General features: G+C 44.7%; 3 protein-coding genes across 3 annotated transcripts in view; 2 read left to right on the top strand and 1 right to left on the bottom strand.

Moving 5' to 3' along the window:
• Positions 1-3,425, top strand: part of LOC136943531 (AT-rich interactive domain-containing protein 5B-like) — a 45,951-nt gene extending 42,526 nt beyond the window's left edge. The window contains exon 10 of the mRNA XM_067236886.1: positions 86-3,425. Within this exon, the coding sequence (XP_067092987.1) occupies positions 86-2,062 (1,977 nt within the window). The 3' untranslated portion in view covers positions 2,063-3,425. The remainder of the gene's footprint in view (positions 1-85) is intronic.
• Positions 3,426-4,691: 1,266 nt separating this feature from the next.
• On the bottom strand, positions 4,692-10,165 carry rtkn2 (rhotekin 2). The gene is made up of 12 exons (XM_067236484.1): positions 10,008-10,165; positions 8,910-9,112; positions 8,773-8,828; positions 8,612-8,665; positions 8,078-8,195; positions 7,695-7,895; positions 7,254-7,348; positions 7,047-7,153; positions 6,781-6,912; positions 6,474-6,645; positions 6,248-6,355; positions 4,692-6,071 (listed from the first exon to the last, which is right to left on the bottom strand). The coding sequence occupies exons 1-12, from the start codon at positions 10,149-10,151 to the stop codon at positions 5,455-5,457; spliced, it is 2,007 nt and encodes a 668-aa protein (XP_067092585.1). The 5' UTR covers positions 10,152-10,165; the 3' UTR covers positions 4,692-5,454.
• A 1,090-nt stretch (positions 10,166-11,255) lies between these two features.
• Positions 11,256-16,844, top strand: part of cep170aa (centrosomal protein 170Aa) — a 30,971-nt gene continuing 25,382 nt past the window's right edge. Inside the window, exon 1 of the mRNA XM_067236513.1 lies at positions 11,256-11,260. The gene's annotated coding sequence lies outside the window, so the exon portion shown is untranslated. The remainder of the gene's footprint in view (positions 11,261-16,844) is intronic.

Genomic DNA, 16,844 nt, shown 5'->3' with positions numbered 1-16,844 from the left:
GGATATTTTTTTCATCCTTTCACTTTCCCCAATTTCTGTGCGTGTGAACTAATCGTGGCTCTCTGGTGTCCTGTCCCCCCCGAAGGTGGACGAGGTGAAGGAGGATACACCGGATCCCGCCGTCGCAAACCAGGAAGTCTCGACCAGAGATGAGCCAGAGGAGGAGGAGCTACAGCTCACCCTCAAGAAGGAGGAGCCTCTGAGCGAGGACAAATCCCTCGTCATCCTCCTTCCAGACTCAGACTGCAGTACCTCTCAACCCGCCCCCCTCACCAGAGACCCGTGCCTCCTGCCCGAATGTCAGCCCCCAAGGGCCTCTGGCCAGGAGACGGACAAGCCTAGCCCCAACCACCGGGACCAGTCTGAGAGGCTCCCCAGTAGGAAGTACTCGCCCTCCTGGGACCACAACAAGCCAGTTGGGTTTAGCTGTCCCCCAGAACCAGGCAGACTGGACCCTCCTGTAACCAAGGAGCCTGTAGAGATTCACGGAGGCAGGGTGGGGAAGGTGCTGCCCATGTGCAAACAACCACCAGCACCCCCAAAGCAGCAGCATTCAGACGCCACGGACCCCGTGGCAGACAAGCAGGACTCTGCCTGCAAGAAGGAGTCCAGTCAGGGTCAGTTTACAGCTCCGGTGTACTCGAAGGTAAACCTTGGGGTCATGTCGCCCCTAGCCAAGAAGAAGCTTCTCTCTCAGGTCTGCGAGACCAATCCTTACTCCTTCAGTGCCCCTCCTCCCCCTCTTCCTCCTCCTCCTTGTGCTCCTCCTCTCCTCAGCCCTCCTCCCATGATCAGCGATGTTTGTGACAGGGTAGAGGAGGCAGTGGGCCAGAGGCAGGGCTCTTCTCCAGACAGCCCAGAGATCGCTCCCGTCTTCAGGCCGTCAGTCATCCAGCACGCCCAGAGCATCAAGCCCCACCTACCCCAGGAGAGGAGCCCCTTAGGGGATCTGTCCGAGTCCTACTCCGGCCGGGTGAGTCACCTCCAGACCCGGATCAACCCTCCATGGCACCCCTACCTCCACCGGCCTGAACCCCAGGATGGGGTGGAGAATGCTGGGGAGAAGCTGATGCAGGTGCCCCCCCAGGCGCCCAGCTATAGAGGCGATTGCTACTCCTCTCCTCACCTGCACAGCCTCTACCGGCAGACGGAGAACTGCCTGAATCAGGAGAGGATGTGCGGATATCCTGGTGGAGATAAAAGGGGGCATTTTATCAGGGACTGTGAAAACGGGGAGGGCTTCCACACCGGCACCACTGACAGAGAAAGCCTGGCTTACAGAGCTCCTCTTTATCATGAGAGGACACACACACACGGGGACAGAGCTCTGGAGGACGAACCGCGGGATTTCAGCATCTCCAAACCGGTCTCTCAAAGGTTGTCCTTCTCCAAGCCCTCGTTCTGTGGCCTCCCATATCCCATAATGCATCATGGTTTGGACTCTCACCCCAAGGCATGTCGGGTTCCCCCCATGACCATCTCCGCCCCCAAACACAGCAGCCAGGACGCCTCCCAGTTGTACCCCAGCTGCAAACCCTCCTCCGAGTCCCTCCCCACCCGAGTCCCCTGCAAGCGGAGCCTGGGGGAACTGGAGAACGAGGGGCTACCCGACCGCAAGATCCGTGTGGTCACGCCCATGCACCCCGCCGGCTCGCTCCGCCGCAGCGACCCGCAAGGCGAGGAGCTCAAACCGGCCGAGCCGGCCCACGCCATCCACCTCAACAGCCACATTCCCGGGGAAGGCCACACCTACCCTGCCCACGCCCCCATCTACCCCGGTATGTACCCAGGGTCACTGGTCCATGCCAGGCAGGACACCCTGCAACACCCCCTCCAGTACCTGAAGAGCCAGACAGCTGTCTCCCCCCTCATGCCCCCCCTGGCCTTCCACTCCATGATGCTCCAGAGGCAGCTGATGGCGTCGGGGCCAAGCCCCCACCATTATTACAGACACCCTGGAGGGGCAGCAGCTCTGTACGGGGACCTCCTACACCACCTCTACCCCCTCTCCACCCTCACCCCCCCTCCGCTGTCGTCCGTGCACCCCAGCACCAGACTCTAGTAGCCGAGCTGCGCCCCTACTAAATCTCCCTCCCACCCATACGTCCCCTTTCTTTATATCTCTGGAACAGTGGAACTTTTTGTTGTTGTTGTTGTGTTCTATGATTCCGTTGAGCATGAGCAGATTGTGGAAGGTTGAGGATGAACTCTTTTCGTTAAGATGGGCAAAAGAAGAAAGAAAAAAAAAAAGATTTTGTCTCCCTCGCTCGTGTATTTGTTTGTGTGTACCGTTTGCACTGCTTCGTAACCCCACTTAGCCTAAAGGTATGTTTGTCTCCATTTGCACATCATGTTACTGTGTTTGTGTAATGTTCCACCAAGCAGGTTATTTCTCTCACGTATAAGTCAGGTCCTTTCTTACTATCTGTGACGGCCGAGGGAGCCATGGAAAAGCCATTGGCAGACAGCACACACCCGAGAGGGGTAATCCTATTTGCTGGGTTTCTAAAAGGTTTTGGATCCATGAGCAACATCACTGTAGTACCAACAACAGAAGTCCCCTCTGAATGTGTTCTGGGGATTTCATCATAACGTTGAAACACTAACAAAAAGAAGAAAAAGAAAACACGCCATGAATGTCTCAAAATAAACTCTTTAAGCTTAAGGTTTACCAAGGGGGGAAATGCCATGCAGCTGTAGAACATTACTCAATTTTTAATCAATGTATTATTTTTTATTTTTTTTATCATTTTACTTGTCTCTGGTGCAGTGTTGTAGCCTGTTCATGTTACAGTGAAACCACCTGGATTCTACAAAATGACTGCTCAAACCATGGTGCTGTTCACTTCAAAACCACAATGTGCTGAGGTGCTGTACTCGTTCTTGGCAGAACGTTGTTTTGTGACGCATTATGAAGCAGCGATCTACTGTGGAATGCTCCAATTTATGCAGTACATTTAAATGCTCATTGACTTGAAATACTGTTACAAACAGATTTCCTCATTGGACAGTGACCTTCTATACCACTGAATGTGTCATGAGATTGCTTTGGGAGTATGTGTGCCTTTTACAATCTTTTATCAGAGCACCAGGGTCACAAGGATTTCTCTTTAACTCTAAGTGACATGGAGACACCCTTAAACAATGAATTTACCTAGTTGTCATCCATCATTTGTTATACATCTGGCAGGGATATTTAGGGTTAACAAAGGTTTAAAGAGATTTATGTCAGACACAGGGGCAGTTCTGGGGGGGGCCAGTGCCCCTGTGACAACAAGCTTGGACACCCTTGTGGCCCCCCTAAATGTAGGGTCTGAATCATGATAAACATGACCTTTTGCCTGTTAATGCCTGCAATGCATTGAAGAAAACTATATGACAACAAATGTTTTTAATGTAACTGGCCCCTCTTAACAGTACAAATGGCCCCAGCTTGCCCCCCCCTCCCTCCCCCCCCCCCCCCCCCCCCCCCCCCCCGATTTAAATGGTCTAGATCCTCCCCTGGTCAGACTGCAGGGCAATGCCTGAAGACTGGAAAACACCTGGTCTTGTTTTTACAGCCTCCAAAACTGCTGTTAATGGGGATTTAGGACATTCGAAACACTGCTACACGTGCTGTTAAAAGATCGTTGTAAAGCCTATCACCACAGATTTTACAGGACACTTAATATTAATGTGTTTGTTTATGATTAAGTACATTTTCTACGCATTTGCCTCCGAAAAGCCAGTAGAGACAGTGGTAGTCTTAATAGGCCTTTAAATATTTCAGCTTCAAAACATAGTTTCTAAGTAAACTTCTTTAGATTTATTTCCTGTGTAAATTATACTGTAAATATTATTGACTTCTGACACATTGGTTGTTGTTGTCATGTATACTGTATGTAGGGTATAATCTGTAAATATTATAAGTGCATACTGCAGGTCACACAATCTAGTAGTGTTGTCTTATTGCTCAATCTCAAGGTCACCTTCACTGATAGGAACACTACAGATATGAATGAGGACACTTTTATTTGCTTGTTTTGTGTTACTGTGTTTCACATTGTTTTCATATTGTTCACCTTTAAAGTGTTTTTTTTATACGATGTGCCATCTGTTTACCCATCACCCAGCTGGCAAACCAGAGGAAAAAAAAACATTTTGTATTATATGACCCTCTGTATATTTAATTAAAATATTTTAATATCTACTCATGTCCCTGTGTGTAATCCCGCTCACGTTGCTTTGTATTCTTCTTTAAAGGCTCTGGTGCTATATTCTGACAGATGGGTGGGGTCGGGAAAAGCTACAGTGAAATATTGAAACTCTGCAATCTGCCAGCATATGAACTCAAATATGGAAAATCCCTCAGGATTTGAACAAAGGTTTATAACCCAGCTTGTTTACTTTACAATCCACTGAGAGTCTGTTAAGTTTTATCAGGGATAATTCTGCTCTGTGGTGCAGCTGCACTCTTGAAAGTGATATAATAGGAACACTTGGCTTGCTTGATAAGAGCAGTATTTGCTGCAGCGTTAAAACACATGCTTATGTTCCAGCTGAACAGCAGATTGTGAGCCATTGCCCCCTAGTGTCCCAATTCTATTCTGTAAGATTCATAGAGTAACGGCATGCTTTTAAAAGATAATGAGAATACACAACCAAAAAGAGTAAACAGATTTTATTGCAGATATTACAACATTAATGGCAGGGTAAAAATTGCACATGGGGTAAAAATCTACTACAATATATTTTAAACAGATAGAATTCCCGCCAAGTAAACACATTACAGGCAAGACAAATTACAAAATTAATCTAAAACATTATTGATATACAATTATTATAAATGAAAAGTTATAATTCTACAAAACCTTTTCATAAAATCTGTTCAATAAATTTCCACAAGTTTCAATTACGTTCCACTAAAAAGTAAAAGTAAACAAAAATGTAAGTGGTAAAAACTGACAAGAGTGCTGTGCATTATTTTGGTCCTATAGAAAAGTATTTTACAGTTAACAGACCCCATGTGCTGTAGCTACATTACAGATCATTAACTTTTATTGGTGATATTCCAGTTAATACACTTAGTCTTTATAGTATAATGTAAAGTGATATCATTCCCATCAGTGTTATTGCATCCTGCTGATTTGTGCATTGTGACCTACCATGAAAACACTGGAGCAAGCTGAAAATGGACACCCCTTCTCAAATATTCCCTTCAGTTCCACTTTGATCACAGTGCTCAACAGAACACAGCGACATGTTCTGGTTAAGAAAGAACAGTTAGTGGTTTCAGTCTAGTCATAGCGTTGACGTAAGTGGCGTACATTATAGAAAATACTACATAACAGGACTTCTGTCATTCTGAATTTGATCATTCTTAATTGCTTACAGTCAGTACCTGGGACCGGTCTGTCTTTAAAATATTTCCATAATCATCTATAAAAGACTCCCTTTAAAACATATAATCACGAATCACCAGGCTTTAGGGTTAATCTTCTCCCTGAAAGACTTCCGCATCTTGCTGCGTGGAGCTGGTACCGGTCTGGGGGGGTCGTCCTGCTCTGGAGCCTGGTACCCCCCCAGCAGGAGCTGAGGCCCGGAGGGCTCCACCTGGCTCAGGGGGGCGTTCTTCCGGGCCGGGATCTGGTTCCTCTGGAGCTGCTGGATGATGGCGGAGAACTTAGTGTCCAGAGAAGGTCGCCCAGTCTTGGTTCTTGGCCTTGCCTGAGCTCCCCTGTTCTCCTTCTCCTGGTAAAGAAGAGGAGGAGGAGGAAGGGGAGGTTTAGCTGGCCTGATGGGCGTGGCTTCTGGGGTGTAAGGCTGTTGGTCCGAGGGTGGGGGCGGGGCCCGTCTTTTCTTGTTGGCATTGGAGGAGGAGGAGCTGGAGGCGGGGCTAGGACAGGGGCTGTCTTTGATTGGCTTCAGGACAGTTTTCTGCACAACCATAGGGCGGGTCCCATCAAACAGAGTAGACCAGTTGGGCGGTTCCCTCTCCTCCTCATGGCCAATAAGGAAGTGACCTCCTGTTTCCTCAATTTTGCTGTGGATGATGTCCGTGATGCTCTCCAACTTTCCAGGAGAGTTGATACCTAAAACAAAGCAAATTAAAAAAATCTGAGAATTTCAGAAACATTATGGGAAACTTCTCATCAATCAATCATGCATAAGCACAAATTTATATGGATCATAGAGAAAACTGTGTGCTGTGCTGGAGCATCCTTCAGAGGTCAATCTAGGTACTAGATAAGTCGAGAACCAAACCCACTCAGGTCATTGTAGACGGAGTCAGCCTGTTTGGTGAGGAACAGAGGGGTTTTCCGTGGCGACAGGACCTCAATCTTCATCAGCTTGTTACAGCAGTGCAGCCACTTACCTGAGGAAGAAACACAAGACATGGAAGGGTTGTGAGCAAACAAGACTTCAGGAGAATCGCTTTCAGACAGCTAGAGGGTGAACCTGGCCGTGGGTCCATCAGATCTGAGAACGCTCACTCTGGTCATAGAAGTGCTGCCAAAAGGCCTCCAGCCAGTCCTCCAGCTCCTGCCTGGTGTCGGTGCTGAAGACGTGGGCCTGAGAGCCTCCTGGGGCTGGGTTGAGGATGGTCAGACTGTTGGACCGCCTGCTCGACCCTGGATCTTTATCCACCACTGTGATCCTGGTGTCCTGGAATGAGAGCAGAGATGAAACACTAACAACCTTTAGACGCCTCTTGCAGGTAAGACTGATGGTTCGATCTGTTCTGCAGTAACAGAATTAGTTCTTAAACTCCACAAGGCAGGGTTCCATGGTGTGGTTAACCTTTTGGATGGGGATGCGTAGCCAGGGATCCACCTTGGCAGTGATTTCCTCAGGGGTGTAGTAGCAGGCCAGAGAGCCAGCGCTGAGGGCACAGTACAGACTACAGCAGCGGTACATACCCTCCACACTTTGCTGCAACAAAATACACATTTTAAAAAAGTATTATTACCGTGTTCCCCCCCCCCCCCCCCACATAAAACATCCAAGTTTGTTATTATCTTGTATGGTATGGCACTGTATGGCAACACTGAGCTAGTGTAGCTAACCTCCTGACTGAGGTAGCCAGTCATCATGTGCTGGGTCATGCAGAGGGGCTGGGCCACCAGGCAGCAACACAGGTTACCATAGAGCGGCAGCCAGGAGGATGACTCAGCTGAGGAGATGCACAACAAGCAGGACATAAATACACACTAATAAAAGGAACATTCCGTATAATATCGATAGCAGCTGCCGAAGACTGCTTTGGCTCGTACCATCCTGGAGGACGATGAAAGAGTGGGACTGGAAGCTGCCCTCAGCCTCGTCCAGGCCCAGAGAAGCGTAGGCCAGCAGGCTGTACCTGGCTCCTCTGAAGAAGAAACACACACATGCTAAATGTCAATCCAGTTATATTTAGCCATTTAGCAGACGTTCTTATCCAGAGCGACTTACAGTAAGTACAGGGACATTCCCCGAGCCAAGTTGGGTGAAGTGCCTTGCCCAAGGACACAACGTAAATTCACGGCCAGGAATTGAACCGGCAACCTTCTGATTAATAGCACGATTCCCTAACCGCTCAGCCATCTGACTCCCATACAATAACTCTACATAATAATACAGGCTGATACAGGTTACAGGAACTTATGTCTTCTTATTTAATCAGAAATCACTTGCAGGCAAGTAACAATAGGGCTGCAGAACAGGAAATGACATACGGTGGGATGGGATTGGACTGGAGGAAGGCGTCAGGGTCTCCTGCTTCCAGCAGGGGGCAGAGTTTCCTTCCGGAGGTTCGGCCGAAGGAGCTCCGCAGCTTCTTAGCCAGCTTCTTGGGGGTGTTGACAATAGTGGTCTCGTCCTCGATGGCACAGCTGTACAGCTCCACCTTCAGGTCAAACTGGGGCGGTGCCTCACTGCTGTGGAACATCGATGTGGACGTTGATTTCAAAATCATTATCCTTTTTGTTTCGCGTTTGTCCTAACTTTCTCCAGTTCATTTCAGGTGGTTGTGGAACTAAACCAGGACAGCCGAATTGCATCTACTAGCAGTATTTCACACTATTCTGCATGTTAGCTGTGGTGCGAAATCACTACTCACAATATTGTTACACCTTCAAAGCAAATGTCGGTCAACGATCGGTCCACAATCACCATCTCTGTGTCAAACACTTCTGATCCAATTCTTATCAGGCAGAAGACAGCCACCCTCCGTGAACCTAAAACAGGGGTGTCTGTCATCAGCTGTTCCAAAAACCAAGTTAGATAGCGGGGGGTCTGTTAGAACACACACACACACACACACACACAAGCATTCTAATCCGACTTAGTACTGCTAGTTTATGTACCCTTAGTATAGATAGTCCACATATTTAAATTTTAGGTATATGTTTATTGTATGCACCTTCCTGCCAAAGCAAATTCCTTGTCTGTGCAAACTTTCATGGCGAATAAATCCCATTCTGATTCTGACACACACGCACGCACAAGCATACAAACACACATACACGCACAAGCACCACACAGACTTATAATTAATTGAAATGAACTCTTCATACCACATGTTTATTTTCCTTCAACAAGCAGCTGTTGAAAAAGCACTTGCATTTTCTATACGGAATAAAGGGGAACTCACTGCCTTTGTTATTGAAATGGTCGGAATCCTTCCACATCAACGGAATTCGCAGGCCTACAGTGCCAAGCAGAGAAAATCAAAAGGTTTATCACAAGTGCATTCATTCCAATAAACAAATTCAAAAACACAAAAAGAGCAACATGAAATCCAAGGAATTTTACCAGATATCGCCACTTTCCCTGGACAAGCCACGCGATCATTAGAAACTGGAAACGATCTATAGGATAGACAAAATAAAGTTTAAACAATTACCCAATGTGTGCTTGCATGATGGCAAGAACACTCTATAACCAATCACCTTCTCCTGGAGGCCATCATCATATCCTGTTCCTCCTTCTTCTTCTGCAGCTCCGTGAGGTAGGCCTTGATGCGTGAGTTGCAGGTCAGGAGGTTCTTGGAAGCGTTGAGTACCTGCTCTCTTTTACTGCTGGCCACCAGCAGTTTGTAGGCACCCTCCCGCATGCGGATCTCAAAATCAATCTTTTCCTGGATGTTGGTGTCCTAAGAAAAAGATTGCCCCCGTTGTACACAGGTAAATTAAATGAGTCACAGTTTATGAGGTCATGTGATCCTAAAGCTATAGAGATGTACAGACCAGGTGCCAGACACAAGAAACAGTGATGAATGGTAGAATGAATGAGTAACAGCTACTGATGAACTAACTGATTTAGACAGGTTTGATGTTGTGAGCAACGATATGGCCTATAGCGTGATGTAAATGGACTGACAAACTCTGAACTAGTAATGAATTATTATTATTCTGTAAGCTAAAACAATTAGTATGCGTTTATTTTAATTTTATTTTTAACACTAAGCTTTGATGACACCCTCTCAGCAGGTCAAAGAGCATTTTCCCACTGTTTTAGCAAAGGAGATATTTGTATGCGTTTAAACTTCAGTAAACTTCATCCTCCCTTGAGTCTTGAATTCTGACTACCTGTAGTTTCAATTCATGTCCTCTACAATTTGAAGCGTGTCATTCAATCTGTTCATGCATCTCGCCTACAAGAACTGTTTTTAGAAGTATTACCAATACAAAAGCACAATTTGTACCTGCGTAGCTGGCAGCACTGACACAAACACTGCAAGGCTGTTGTTTTATGGCGCAAGGAATGCACCTGCAGCTACGCTACACATGAAGTAGCCTACTAGTTGAATTTGATCAAGAAAGTCGTCTTACTTTCAGATAATATTGCAAGCTAATCTAACGATAAGATATAGGAAATATGGTAGAAAAGGGTTAGCGCTATTGTTATTCGCTTTATTTACAGTAGCTGAGAAGGTGAGTTAGCTGGGCTAGCTAGCTTCCTCACACGTCAGCTAGCGTTATCTCGCTAGCTAACTAAAGTTAGCACTGCTCGTGCTTTCAGATATCTAACGTTATTCTTAATCTTACCTCGGACTGCAAAAACACAGTACTTTCTATTATTTTCTTTCTTTTGATCTCCATAGCGAGAGAGGAGCATGCTGAAACAGAGGATCTGGAACTAGTGTTTCTTCTGAAATTTTGAACCTCCCGCGGATCATCCGTATTCGCCATTTGTGTATGGAAGGTTGGACAAACCCCTGCCCGCTGCACTCAAAACACGGATGATTGTGGCCAACCACAGCGTCTCTTCACTAGTCTGGAGCAGTCGTTTCATAACACAATATGAACCGGGGTGGGTCTTAACATTCAGCTATTTGAAATTGTACGTAATGGGATCGCTCCTCCTCCCCGATGCCTCCTTGAATATAAATCGAGTTTTTTTAAACAACGATAGGCTCGTTCGGTTGGTTTTCACCCATGCCTCCTACTGTCAAACAAAAGGGGAGTGTACCATTTTTTAATTCAAAATTTCTAGCATTCTTAAATATTCTAGGCTGTCTTCTTAAAAACGTGACATTTGTTTGAATTTTTTTGTATTTAAAAAATAAAATCAATTAGCAAACAGGGTAATATAATATATTATATGTGTTTTTAATGCTATCTAAAATGTTGTTCATTGACTGGGTGGTGTCGTCCAATCAATAACCATGTGCTTCTAATAAAATGTTTTAGTTTAAAGGCAATTACATTTATCTTGTCAACCGTAGTTTATCTATAAATAGTGTGCAATAATGGTTAATGCAATGTCTGCGTTACAAAATGAGTAGGCCTACAGGGTGCATCGTGAAGCTCTTACAAACGATCAAATATTTTTAATTTGGATCATAACTAATACATTTTAGAAGAAATAATATGCCTTCTGGCATATTCAAATATTTTGGAATAACGACATAGAAAGAAACATGTCGTGGGCGAGTATCTATCCTTTCTCCATGCACATTTGTCCACTTCTTTCGTGGACTTACAAACATATTGTCCATACTCAAAAGCGCTGTAACACCCATCAAATGATGTAAGATCTATGTAGATGAGTGCACGCTACGAAGATCGGTTACCAATAGTACAGTGCTGAGCGACAGGAAACCCGCCCACCGTGTTTAGCTGGAAGTGCATACGCTGGCGTGGAGGATGTTGGTCTCCGCTAGTTGGAATAGCGTAATTGCTGAGCAACTGAGTGGAGAAGGACGCTCACAGTGAGGGATAGGGCAGGGCATTCAGCTCAACACAGTGCCTCAGTCTCCATAAAAGACAGACGTAGCCTATAGAACAGCCACAAAAGGGTGAGTTCTCTTATGCATGTTACATATATTATAGTTAAGGAGGGCTACCCGTGTGTACACATATGTAACTATTTTTTCTAGATTTATAGGCCTGTAGGGAAAATATACAATATGTGGAGAAGCGTGGGATACAAATATTCTACATAGAATAAACGCATTCTTTCTCCTCCTTTATTGTTAATACTTGTGCCAAGCTTGGATTATAAGTGATGATTCGACAGTTCTGTCCAGAATTGCATATGGCACCTACATTACTGTAGCCTATAGCAATAAACAACACATCCAAAATGGGACAATGTGAATGTGAAAACCTAAATGAGCTCCGATTGGCTGTGTCGCGAGACCAAGCCGCTTCATTATTGTCATAGCAGCATGATCACTCGTGCGGTGCATTGTAGAATTGTTGCGATCCCCTTGTTACATCCTTTACCGCCGCTGCACTGTATCAGATATAAAAGATACCTAGTTGCGAATGCATACAGATTATAGTTAGCTGCTCCAGTTTGCTGCTACAGAAGAACTGAAACAATTCGTCGAAGCTCACTGAGTTCAATGTGACCGACAAAATGCTTTATCTCAGCGGGACATTGTATCCACGGGGCAAATTAACCTTCGATTGCTCGGTACTATTGGTCATTCTGCCTGGTGTTCAAAGATAAATTCTTCAGTTTAGTTGCCCCGCTCCCCTCCCCCGATAATGGACCCCTTTATCGATAGAGGGGGCTTTGTTGTTCAAGTCAAGACAGCTGGCCTGGTTTGCATCCGCTCTCTCTCTTTGTGTGGACGTCGCAGTTGCAGGCTGTTTTGATTTGCCAATGGACAGTAAATATAACCAAATTAATGTAACATAAGATTATTATAAATAGTTCTTAGATTTATACAGACCCCCATGTGGCATTAATGCACTCTGGTATCAAACGAATGCAGTGGAGACCTATCATTTGACGTCCTGGAGAATAACCTGAATAAAATAAATCTATTCAGGCTATACAGGCTGTGCCTACTGTGACAAGCTCCTTCCTCATCAAACAACCATTAGTCGTATCTTGGTGTGAGACTGGTGTTCTTCTTAGAGAGCACGACAGCACACTGTCTGTGTCTTCTGGCTAACTGTTTCCTCCTGCAAGAATTTAAGAGTTTGGGCCTGTGCCACTAAACTAATAATCTCAGCCAGCTCTCTCTCTCTTTCTCTCACTGTAACCAGAGGATCCCTGTGAAGTCAACTGCATTTTTTAAAGACGATGTCAGTGTCACAGGATTTCTGAAGTCTGTAAAAGAGAAGTGGGTCAGTGCAGTGAGGTACCAAACACTCTAGATAAACACGTCTGCATGTGTCCATATTCTTGTCGTTTCTTTGAGATTTGCTTCATCTCATAGTACAACATACACATGTTAAGACTCCAATACTAACATAGTCAGAGGGTGGAGAAACGTCATGCGTATTGTTCACAATGCTGAATGTAGTCAGTTTAAGCACTGACACGTTTTTCCGTCTTAAAATGATAGGATGCCCCTGACCTAGGACTCAAGACTTTCCTTCAGCTTTATTGAAGCTTTCCTTAAATAAAAACTTTTCTCTGCCTGTCTCTGAACTTTGCTTTGTCGTTGCCATTGTGTTGAGAAGGAAGCAAAGGAAATGAGTTCCACTCACTTCAGTTGTATTGAATATTGTTTGTTAGGCCGTGCCTGCAGAATGACAGCCGTAGTGGCAGTTTTCTGTGTTGTGATGCTGGTATTATAACACACGCATCCAGGCACCAAGAATAGAACCAAACCTGTGTGCTAGTAGCCCAAAAAGGCCTCTATTAATCTTCAAGGAAAAGATACGTTTTTTATCCACGTGTACTGTTCATCAGAAACCTGTTTTGGAAAGATGTGGGTGTGTTTCCAGAATAACTCTTTCAACCAAGTCATAATGACCTTCACATCTGTTCTGGGGTGTGACATTATTTCCATGAAGTTTTCTAGTTTATATTTGACAAACGTTCAGCTGACGTCCTAGGCACCCTATTAGCTCCAGTATCAATGTTGTTTTTCCCCTCACCAGTGTCTGCTTCAGTACTATTTTTATCCGCTTCAGGAATTATAAAGGTTATCACCATGTGAATTGTCAGAGGTGATGCCGTTATTGCAAGGATACCCAACCGCTAATGTCTCTGTTAAGGACAGATCGACTTACAGTGCAGCTGAAGGGCTCTCAGAAGATGTTTGCTCTGTTTGATTGATATAACGGCTTGAGGTACTGCCATGTCCTCTGGGAAATCATTTTAAGGACTACAACGCAGTTTACCTTGATCTATATTCTTCACAACAACACATACAGTGCTGACTGAATCATTATTAAGCTCTTCTATATCGAAGCAGGTGATGTACATCTATACTGTCACCGTCTCCACTTTAGATATCTGACTAGACATATACGTCAAGCTTTTATTTACATATGTAGGTCGTACGAGTTATCGTGGTCAGTGAGCATGTGTGCTGTCTGCTTCTCAAGGCGAAAGGATGGATGGATGCTGGGTCAATGGAGGCGTTTGTTTGTTTGCATCTCACATGAACTGTGAACATGTGATGGGCATGGCTAGCTTTCCAGACCATATGGTATTTTCTGCTGCTCTTCCAGTTTTTCTCTCCCGTTGTAACAACAGGAGATCATTTCTGTGAGTGTTTCTGATTACTGGACCCAGTAACTGGAATAGGATGATAGTCTGTACTATTCCCCGATAGGATCATGAATGCAGGACCTTTGATGCAGTGTAATAATGTATAGCGATATGTAAAATTGTTGAAGTAATAAATCTGTTTACATGGAAAAGGGTTATGGAAGAATGTAACTGTAAGTTTAGGATATTTCTCTCTCTCTCTCTCTCTCTCTCTCTCTCTCTCTCTCTTTGTTGTCTGTTTAGAGACATGGGGGAATCAGACAGATGATTCTGCAGAGAGCTTGGCAGATACATCTTATTCTGCTCTATTGGCTCCACAGTGTCTCGTTGAGCATCCCTTGTTGGAGATGGCAATGTCAAAGCAAGTTCACTTCACTTTTCCTAACCTCTAACAGGACTTGACAACCGAGACTCTAACTTTAGACTCTTCAAGAATTTAAAAGGTCACTTTCTTCTCCAATTATATCTTATAAACATGCAGTGTGTTTGTAGGCCTTATACTGTACATTTAACATGGCTTATGGTTGTACTTTGACCAGCCTTAGGCCTTAATGTTCACCATCAAAGGAGCATAATATCTGACTTAAACTCTGCTATAATTTTACCTTGCAGTGAAATAAAATCTAAAAAATGAAACCACAATTTTTATGTTAAAACTATGATAATTTACTGATCCTAAAACAAAACCAGTATCTATCCCCAAATGACCACATTAATACACTCATGTTGTCAATAGCTTATTAAAAGTGTATTAACAAGATCTTCAAGCAAAGAGGTGGGTTGTCTAAGGCCAATGCCTGCAGGCTGACTGGATGATCACAAACCTATTTCTGGAGAAAAAGATAGGAGAGATCTATCAGTATTGTAGGAGTCATGACAACTGCACACCCAAAAAAAGCAATGTGTTTAGAAGGAAGATACTGTTCAAATCATAGCCTGGCCGTACCTCTGAGTTAGCTACTCCATGTAACAGACAGACATTTCAGTCTTAGTGAGGATTCAGAGAGGTATCTGCCATGGTCTCTTGTCTGTCTGTAAATAATAGGCTGGTCATGGGAGACCAGACTGTGTCTCCCGCTGGTGCCTGTCTCATTCTGGTTGATGATGCTGCCCTTTTAGTTCTTGATGGCCCTGAGCTGTGGTCCAAATAGCCTCCTGCTCTTTGGGCGTAGCCATATATCACAGTAAATGCCTGTTGTTAGCTCTGGGCTGCTGCTCCCTGAAGCAAAGGCGAGAAACAGAGAAACAGAACCTTTGAGTTAAAACAACAACAACAACAAAAAAAGATTGAATCAATTAATTGTGAGTATTATTTTCCCAAAGAAAGGGCAAAATCAAATAGATTTATGTAATCAGTTCCCACAAAAGAGTATTTTGAATTTATTGAGTTAACAGTTTCGCATGCCATTACTTTTTATGGGGGTTTGTAGCTAACAATCTAGTCACTTTATAGTGTTTATGGACAGTAAGATATTTTCTACATGCAGGGGCCGGCCCTTTGCGGAGATTCTTGGCTCAGCATCCTGAATACATGTGTGAGTGGACAGATTTCTTCTCCTCTCCTATTTGGAGTGTGTGTGTGTGTGTGTGTGTGAGGGGAGAGGACAGTTTCACGGCTGTTGCATCATCTGGCCGCGCTCTTGTCCCGTCCTACGTGGAGGAGCCATGTGGAACAGGAGGGACACACATTAGATGGACCAGGAAGTGAACCTCAGCTCTGTTACATCACTTCCTGTCTGGGTCAATGGATTTGGATTGGCTTTCAGAGATGGAGAAGTTAGTATAGAAATCTGCTGAACGTTTTGCAGTCTGAAAAAGAGGAAGTCTTCAGCCGAGAAAAGGATTAGTGAAAGCTTATTATACTGCTATTATTCTGCAGTTATAATTCATTTTAATGGCTAATCAGTGTCAAAGTGAAATCTCAGCAACCTCTTAACATCCACTGGCTTAACGTCCTAGACTTTTTCAAAATCAAAACTGTCAATCTAACTTCCTGCCGAATCAAATATGAGCCACAGGAAGAGCAAAGCATACTTCCTGCTCCTCGTGCCCTCTCCACACAAAGCAGCATAGTCAGCCCACAACAATCCAGCTCTGTGACCTCGAGTCGGGGGTGGGATTCTCTAAAACCATGAAGTCATGCCTCATCCCTCAAAAAGGATGTTGTTGCATGAGTCGGACAGAGAAGAAAATATATTTGTTAGCATTGCTGTGATATATTTCAGCTGTAGGTTCTACAACGTGTGGTCTCACATGAATGTTTATCAACCTGTCTTGCAGGGGTCTTCCTGCTTCATCCTTTTCGGTGTTACTGTTCTCCCCGACATTAGCCCACCAAAAATCCTTTAAGGATTCATTAGCAAACTAATCAACGTGTGCGGTTGACATAAAGATGTATATCTGGCGCTAATTGTGAGGGTGCTCGGGTGCTGTACGTGTTTGCGGCCGTAGCTAGGGTAGGTGCTCCGACGCCCTTAGCCCAGCACATTCCCCAGCGGTGAAGTCTCTTTCATGTGTGATAAGCAGAAGGCTGGAAGGCGCGTTCCTCCGGCTGGCATGCAGGGAAAGCCTGAGCCATGTTGTGGAGTTGTGTGTGTCCTTGCATGCTGTGGTGGGTGTTCTGAAGCTCATTAAGCCTACGTCTAATGACAGCAGATCTCCAGAGAGAAGAACCGCAAACAATTTCTAATGTTATACGTATGAGTCTTTCTGGAGTACTAGCATGACTAGTGTTTAGCTATAGAACATTCAATAGCACCCAAACACAACGTTAGATAATATGGATAAGCTATATATGGAGGGATATCATTTGCGGGCAGTTGTATTGCTTCACCTACCTTCGCTCTTGTACCCAAACTGTTGTTGATCACAAGGGATAGAGATGAAATTGCTCTAGCATTCCAGTGGCTTTCTGTGGCAAT

The sequence above is a fragment of the Osmerus mordax genome, chromosome 5 (genome assembly GCF_038355195.1).
Source record: "Osmerus mordax isolate fOsmMor3 chromosome 5, fOsmMor3.pri, whole genome shotgun sequence".
In the NCBI taxonomy this organism is placed as follows: Eukaryota; Metazoa; Chordata; class Actinopteri; order Osmeriformes; family Osmeridae; genus Osmerus; species Osmerus mordax.
Note: the sequence above shows the minus strand (reverse complement) of the source record. Positions and strands in the feature narration are given on the sequence as shown.

Coding starts and splice junctions, on each gene's coding strand:
- rtkn2 (XM_067236484.1), bottom strand. CDS start 10,151: ATGGCGAATACGGATGATCCGCGGGAGGTTCAAAATTTCAGAAGAAAC. Junction 8,666..8,772: donor AGGGAAAGTGGCGATATCTG/GTAAAATTCCTT, acceptor TTGGCACTGTAG/GCCTGCGAATTCCGTTGATG. Junction 6,913..7,046: donor CTGGCTACCTCAGTCAGGAG/GTTAGCTACACT, acceptor ATTTTGTTGCAG/CAAAGTGTGGAGGGTATGTA.